Below are 8,716 nucleotides of genomic sequence, written 5' to 3'. Positions count from 1 at the left end.
TTTTTTTTTTTTACTCACAATACCGTGAATTGGCTCATAGTGTCTGCAATGTTTCGCTCGGATTGGGGCAGTGGTCAGACTTAAATTGACCGGAATGCTCGTAACACTTTGATTGACTTTGGAATGCTCTGGAATCGTCCTTTTCGTCTGCGCTTGATGTATCGAGGTTCGCTAGCCCCGAAACAGCTATGCGCGGGGACCACTATTAAATAATGGGTTTCTCTTCAGTGATGTTCTTGATTTTCTGTCTTTCGTTGCGCCGCGTACGGTATAGTGTATTATTCCGTTCGCGTGATTACAACACGGGTATCAGCTGTTACGGCGGCGGCTACTACGACGGCGGCTACTGCGACGGCGGCAACTACGACGGCGGCAACTACGACGGCGGCAACTACGACGGCGGCAACTACGACGGCGGCAACTACGACGGCGGCAACTACGACGGCGGCAACTACGACGGCGGCGACTACGACGGCGGCGGCTACCACGACGGCGGCGTAGTGACGTCACGGGCGGCAATGTTCAACCTTCGAACGCGTCGACGGCGGCGATGAGCTCGCGGCGGAGGTGCGACAACGTTGGAAATACTGAACACGACGCGGTGGCTCGGTCTCTCACGTATACCAAACCGAATGTTAAATTATTGTTACGCACTTTATACGTACCAATATATTTTTCTGAAATGTTCTGTTTTTTTTTTTTCTTGATTTCCTTATTATTGCTCTGAATGTTCTGAATGTTCTTTGAAGCTCTGGATACTTTGCACTTTAGTAAAAATTTCGGCTAACGCCTTAACCACACTATATTATTACTACAATTTCACTAGTCGAACGTGGTAGTGTATACTGTGACGTATCCCACCTCTGCCACCAAAAATGTTATGAAACCGTGGTTCCAACACAAATAAATTTAACGCACGATTAGTTATTAATAATATAGATTTTATTACTGGTTGTTAAATTCACTAAATGTACATAAGTATAAAAAAGGCTCTGGTTAACATACGTTATGTATAATGCTCTGTTCTAAACACGACTGACTAACCTCCTCCCTGTGTGTCGGCCTGCGACCCAGCCGGACGCCGAATCGTCTAGTCAGCGGATTCCAGTCGGCGAGCCGTCGACCAACACACTATTCCTACTGCTAATATTATATTATGTGACAACATAATATAATATAATATTGTTCAGGGGTTCACAACACCGTATTTATTTTAACATCGCCGTACGCTGACATTATTTTCGTTGTATGGACTGTGTAATACTTTCTATCGTTTTCGGCAGAACACGTCTTTTCTCGATTTTGATTGTTATTTTATTAACTAGCTGATTAAGTCAACGCGTCTTTGAAAGATCCTACTTATGGCCTTATATAAAAATATTAGAACCTAAAACTAATATGAAAGTGCTATGTACAGATCAAGACTGTCCGCCAGTTAGGTACACATTATAATAATGTAATATGTTATGTTGCCATGTTTAATTTTTGTAACCATGATAATCTTTTGTTTTTGTCATGTATCAAATTTGAATGAAGAATGGAATAAACACAAAGAAAATATGGCATCTGATATATTGCAACAACACAGGCATAACTTAAACAACCGAGAATCAGTAATCTTTTGAATAAGGCATTAATATTGGTTGAAGATCAACTTCTAAAAATATCAGGAAAAATGAAGTCAGACTTTGATATGGAATCTCCTACGCGGATTGAAGAACGTGACCGACAATTTCTTCAGGACGGGGATTATCTTTCAGAAACAACGTATGATGCCAACCAACTTTCAATTTTAACAAAAATTAACCGACGACCAGCGACTTGCATACAACACCATAATCGACAACGTGATACAGAACAGTTTTAAAACGTTCTTTCTTGATGCACCTGGCGGGACTGGAAAAACGTTCTTGATCATATTTTGTTTGCTAAATTTAGAGTGCAAGGAAAAATTGCATTAGCAGTAGCATCATCTGTGATTGCTGAAACATAACTACAGAATGGAAAAACAGGTCACGCAACTTTCAAATTGCCTTTAGATTTGCAAAGCCAAGAGCGTCCATTTTGTAGTATCTCGAAACAAAGCTCACTAGCTAAAGTGCTTAAAGAAACGACGTTTATTGTGTGGGACGAATCGACTATGGCAAATAAAGGTGGGCCTGAAGCTCTGGATCATACACTTAGAGATTTTAGAGCTGATGGGAGGTGTTGTGATACTGTTCGCTGGTGATTTTCGGCAAATATTGCCAGTTGTGCCAAGAAGTACAAAAAGTGATGAAATAAATGCTTGCCTAAAATCGTCGTTTCTGTGGGCTTCTGTCAAACTTTTAAGATTGACCACAAATATGCGAGTACATTTGGGTGGTGATAATAATGCAGCACAATTTTCAAGAAATCTTTTGAATATAGGATATGGAAATATTTTAAATAATAATGATGGTGAAGTACTAATAGAACCAACATTTGCAACTAGCGTCGCTGGACAAGACGAATTAATAGTTAATGTTTACCCGCAAGTCACTCAAATTTCAGAGAAAACGAATGATTGGTTACGCGAATGAGCGATTTTAGCACCTAAAAACGATTCTGTTAAAAGTATAAATAATAAAATTCTTTCAATGTTTCAGGCCCATCAACAAACTTATCTTTCTATTGATAATCTGACTGATCAAGATGATGCTATTAATATTCCATTGAATTTTTGAATTCTTTGAATCCATCAGGACTTCCTCCGCATAAACTAGACTTGAAAATCGGGGCTCCAATAATACTTATGAGGAATTTAAATGCACCGAAATTATGCAATGGTACTAGATTACGGATAGTAACTATGCAGAGGAACGTGATTGAATCTAAAAATTTTTCCGGCTAATAGATGATTACTAATGAATACCTGTTCGAATTTAAAAGAGTACAATTTCCTATAAAGCTTTGTTTTGCTATGTCTATCAATAAGGCACAGGGAGACAATGAAGGTTGGCGGACTTGACATTACGAATCCCCGTTTTACCCACGGACAATTTTATGTTACTTGCTCCCGTGTCGGCTCGGGAAAAAAATCTATATGTGTATGCGCCTTACCAAAGAACAAAAAAGTATTATATAGAAATATTTACAGAGATAATATATAAATTAATAAATCAACCAGGTACAATATAAGAAAATAGTAGTTTCATGCTATTAAAATTCATTAAATCATGGTCATTTTTTTTATATAAAATAGTTGAATACCTTCCGGGCTAAGCTATTATACTATACAATAAGTAATATGGTTATTAATTGGACGGCTTCATGGAAGGGGGGTCCAAACAACACTACTTCAATTCTAGACAGATGTGGCTACACTTAAAAATATTATATAATTTACACTTAAAAAGACATTACTTTTACAATGTTTTACACCTAAAAGGAGTTTTTCCCGGGCAACGCCGGGTAATTCTATACCACTAAACACAGATATAGGTAGCATTTATCCATAAGATTTTAAATAATAAAATCGACTGTCCAAACTTTCTGGAACAAATTTATCTCAAATTGCCGGTTTATAATATCCGTCTGTGTCAATTATTGTATACCAGCTTAGGTAGAATTGTAGAAATAATTTTGTTAAATATAATCCACTCAACTGCATGTTAATTTATTGTAACACTCTTTCTGACAGTCTGACTAAGATTTTTTTCATGACAATGTCAACAAATCTTAAATATTTACTTATTAACTAATAATTTTACCACTATATTATCTTTGTATTCTGTACCACATTACCCTTCGAGTGTGTCATTTAATAAAATAATAAAAAAATAAATGCATGTATTACTTATGAATTAATAAGTGATATACAAAAAATACAATACAGTATATATCATATCATAATATAACAAAACAAATTTTTTTATACTTTTACAGTAACAAAAAAAAATAAAAAATGTACTTCGGTACATAATGAAAAAATACTAACTGAAAACTTAAACTAAATTGTGTAATATTTAAAAATACCACAGATAAGGAAATTATCAAAATTATATTTCTGTCTTCAATACTGTTTATTACAGCGGTTCTTAACCTGTGGTCCGCGGCCCCTTGGGGGTCCGCAATACTCTTGTCGGGGGTCCGCGGCAGCCTTACCACCTAACATAATAATTAATACTTGACATGAGTGCATTATTACAATATTTTTGGATTATTATTTTTGTTTCATATAAAATTATAATCTTATATTGTCTGTCATGGCGGGCCGTTATAAAATATTTATTATTAATTTTTTTTTTAAATTTAAGTGTTTAATGATGTTAAACTTTAAAATGAAAAATTAAGTTTAATAAAAATAATTATAAATGTGTATATTTTGTTATGTCTACTTCTATAATTTGTAATATAAAATAGTTATTATAATTTTGGTTATGATTACTTGATATGTTTATTAAAAAAGGTATTCGACAAAAAATTGGTAGGGGGGGGGTCCGCGATTTCTAAAAATATTTCATCGGGGGTCCGTGTTCTACAAAAGGTAAAGAACCGCTGGTTTATTACATTTTAGTTATTGTGTTGTGATGTCCGATGTTCTTTTTTTGTTTGACATAGTGTTCATTAAAATACAATTGAAGTAAATTAAAATTCTTAGAATTATCATGCCTCCAGTAAAAAATCTTTTGATTCATAAAAAGCGAAGTATAGTATGGGCTCACTTCACACCTATATATACAACTTTGGCAAAATGCAATCATTGTAATAAAACAAAAAGTTATACTGGCGGATCTACTGGTAATTTGTTAAGACATATTAACACTATACATACAGCAATTCCACTACATAGATCAACACTGGTAAACAATTTATAATTATTATATTTAAATACCTGTAAATACCAATACAAATTATCTAGTGTAGTACTGTTACTAATAATACTTATAAATAGGTAAATGAGTCCAACTCTGAGATAATTGATGATCTACAACCCTCAACATCCATATCTAAGTCCTACTAGACAACAATCATCTTCAGTAGCAACAACGTATTCGACAATCTTTAAACCACTTGACAAACGCTAGTCCTCAATAGAAAACTTCATCCAAAAGCCAATTCCTATAAATAAATCAAAAATGATTGATCAACAATTACTGAAGATGATTGTAAAGGAATATCATCCATTTAGTGTTGTAGGGGATGTAGAATTTCGAAATCTTATAAAAATGTTATGTCCAAATTACTTAATTCCATCAAGAAAAACAGTTACTCAAAGTTTGATGCCACAATTGTTCAACATGACTGTAGAATGTGTTAAAGATACATTAAACAATGTGTCAGCAGTGTGTTTGACCACGGATGGTTGGATATCAAGAAATAACCTAAGTTTTATCTCGGTAACTGCTCATTTTATTGACCCTAAAAACCAAACACAAATTTCATCAGTATTCTTAGGATGTAACAGTTTTGATGAAAGACATACGTCTGACAATTTATCTCGTTTTTTAAGAAACACAGTTGATGAATGGAATTTGTGTCACAAACTTACAACTGTAGTTACGGATAATGCTTCTAATAAAGAAGTAGACTCTCTCCAACTAAAATTTCGCTAATATTATTCCTTAATCATAATATGCAAAAAATATATTTTTTTTTATTACTTATTTTTTTTTTTCTATTGACTATTGCATACTAACCTAACTAATATTGTGTAATATTTATTCTTTATTATCACGATCGATTCGATTGTTATCACATTCAAGACATACAGTGTAGGTATTCTGATGTAAAAAAAACGAACGATATTCGGCGACCCGAATCAAGTTATTCTGCGATCCGGATCGGTCTCGTTCACTACTTTGACCCGTTCAATGCGATCCGTTCGTTCGCGAACAACACATCTCTACTGAAGGAAAGAAGAACCATCACTACCGAAGACGAACGTCGCTAGCAAAAGCGAACCTCTGGAATTGTCGAAGCCGATCGTCGCCAACAAGAGCGAACAACGACAGCTGTGACCAGCGGCGGCGATTCAACCTGCCGTCGACACCGACCGTGCCGCATCTATAAAATAGCCCGTTTCCGGGCTAAGCCGTGCCAAGCGTACTAGCGACTCGGTCAAACCAACCGCAGTAGCGACGACGCACACGGTCTACCCACGGCCAGCGCGACCAATATCTCCCACGGATCGTGACAGGGCACCGAGGCTATCCGGACACCCGGAAACCAAGCCAAGGAAACGTATATGCGAGCGGTCACACCAAGTTAGTAGCAACCGACCGAGAACACTCCCGGACTGTGACGTCGCCACCTGAGGACAGACGACTAAGCATCGATACATCGGCCACCCCGGTCACCTCAACGGGGACCCGCTACTGCCGATCACTTCAGCGTCATCAGAGACCCGAGACAACTTACAATAAGATCGTCTACGACACACCCACTGTCCCCCCAAGCGCGCCTGCCTAGGCCACGCTCTCCCGCCTGGGACTATTAATCGACGCCACTTTTTCGAGTTGGCTAATCAATAGCCACCCAGGCCGCCCCGACTCTGTACATACCAACCATACCCGTCAATGTAAGGCCGCCTCGTACCCGAGATTCATATAATCATGGGAACGTGTGCCGCCAAAATCCCATAACTTGTAAATATAATTTGTGGTAAAATACAATCAGATAATTTTCAGTGAACATCGAGTGCTTGAAGAGTACGGACGTTAATAGCGTCTTATCTTTAATTTTCTTTTTGATTAAATAGTTAATTGGCTTATAATTTCTCTATTATATTTATAAATAAGTATAAGTTGTGAAAATGTTGTGTAATGAATGCAATGATGATATTTTTGATGGAGATGAAATTAATTGTTCAACGTGTATTACACTTTTACATTTCGGATGTGCTTCTTTAAGAGAAACCTCGTTTAGAAAAATGTCAAAAAACGCTAAATTGAACTGGAGTTGTAATAAATGCAAATATCCAGTTCCAAAGGATAAAACACCGACTTCGGTAAGTGCTACAGTACTTAAAAGTTTGGATTCATGTACCTTATCAAACGAAACTTTTAAAAGTCTAATTGATTCAGTTAACTACATGAGCGATAAGTTTGATAGCTTTGGCAATCAACTACAGGAAATGTTAGCGACAATAAAGTATATGAAGGAGGAAAATCAAATTTTAAAAGAACAAAATAATAAACTGAATAATGAAGTTACTTATTTAGATGAGCGTATTAATGTCTTAGAACAAAAATCATTGGAAAACTTTGCTGAAATTGTTTGTGTTCCAGAAACAAATAATGAAAATTGTATTAAAACAGTGGAGGCAATCGCGGCATCAGTAGGAGTTGAAACAACTATTTTGAAAGCTTATCGTATCCAGTCGAAATTCTAAAACAAACCCAGAAAAATGATTGTTGAATTCCAGACAAACCAGACTAAAAAAACTTTGATGGAAAATGTAAGGAAAACAAAACTAACAGGTGAAACTGTTAATCCTAATTGGAATAATGATAAGATTTATATTAATGATTTTCTAACTCTGTTTAATAGAAATCTGTTTTTTAAAGCTAAAGTGTATGCTCGTGAAAAGAGTTTTAAATTTGTGTGGTTTAAAGACTTAAAATTGTTTATTAAAAAAAGTGAAAGTACAAAAGCCTTAATAATTGATGATGAGGACGCTTTATCTAAACTAATTTAATTGAACATCATTACAAAGCAGGTAATTTTTTGTTTATATTTTATATCATATTTTAAATGGAAAAATGTTTAAATATTGAAGGATATCTAAGTTATAAAACAAATTATTTTGAATCTTTTTCTGAATTTTATCATGTAAAAAATGTAAGTAGTAATAATTATGTAAATATTTTTTGTTGTAATATTAGCAGCGTAAACGCCAATTTTGATGAATTAATGTTGTTTTTAGAAAGTGGTAAAAATAATGAAAAATTAGATATAATTATTCTAACTGAAACTTGGCATAATGCTTCGAATCATTGTAACTACACTATTGATGGCTATAAATTATTTTTTCAACTATAAAAAGAAATCAAAATGATGGAATAGTTATTTTTGTTAAAAACATACGATTATGTAGAAACAAACATTGTGAAAATCTCTTTAATGATTCTTTGTCTGCCAATAAATATTTTATGCATTTATAGATCACCCTCGACTGATATACGTAGTTTTATGGAAACATAAAGTAAAGTTATAAAGGTTAAAAATAAAAAAAAATAAAGTAAGTTATTTATATAAATATAAAGGTGGCTATACTGTTCTCATTGGAGATATAAATATAAATATTGTCGGTGATAATTTAATTAATAATGATTAATAATGCCTAGATCTATTATCTGTGAGTGGTTTTGCGTCATTTATAAACATTAATACCAAATTACCTAATGGTCGTAATCATGCTTGTCTAGATTATATATTTATTAACAGTAATGAGCACTTAATTAATTTAGTTAACTCTGGTATGTTGCAGACTGATATAAGTAACCACTTTTCTATCTGTGTTTCTTTACCAATAATCAATACCTTAAAAACTAGAGATAATACTTTTTCTATAATTGATTATGATAAAATTAAATTGTTATTACAAACAGAAAAATGGTGTGAAATATATAACAAAACTAACGCTAATGAGTGTTTTAATACATTTCAAAATATAATTAGTAAGGCAATTGATATATCAACTGTAAATAAAGTGGTCAGTTGTAAAAATAAACGTTTAAAAGAGTGGATGTCC

The 8,716-nt window shown here is 34.3% G+C and overlaps 1 protein-coding gene across 1 annotated transcript; it reads left to right on the top strand.

Moving 5' to 3' along the window:
- Positions 1-5,099: 5,099 nt before the first annotated feature.
- On the top strand, positions 5,100-5,576 carry LOC111028301 (zinc finger BED domain-containing protein 1-like). The gene has a single exon (XM_022306891.1). The coding sequence runs from the start codon at positions 5,100-5,102 to the stop codon at positions 5,574-5,576; it is 477 nt and encodes a 158-aa protein (XP_022162583.1).
- Positions 5,577-8,716: the final 3,140 nt, after the last annotated feature.

Source organism: Myzus persicae, unplaced genomic scaffold, assembly GCF_001856785.1.
Source record: "Myzus persicae strain clone G006 unplaced genomic scaffold, MPER_G0061.0, whole genome shotgun sequence".
Lineage (NCBI taxonomy): Eukaryota > Metazoa > Arthropoda > Insecta > Hemiptera > Aphididae > Myzus > Myzus persicae.
The sequence above is the reverse complement of the archived record's forward strand: the minus strand, read 5'-3'. Positions and strand labels throughout refer to the sequence as shown.

Bases quoted from the DNA above. Each gene is read 5' to 3' on its own strand.
- LOC111028301 (XM_022306891.1), top strand. From the start codon at position 5,100: ATGATTGATCAACAATTACTGAAGATGATTGTAAAGGAATATCATCCA.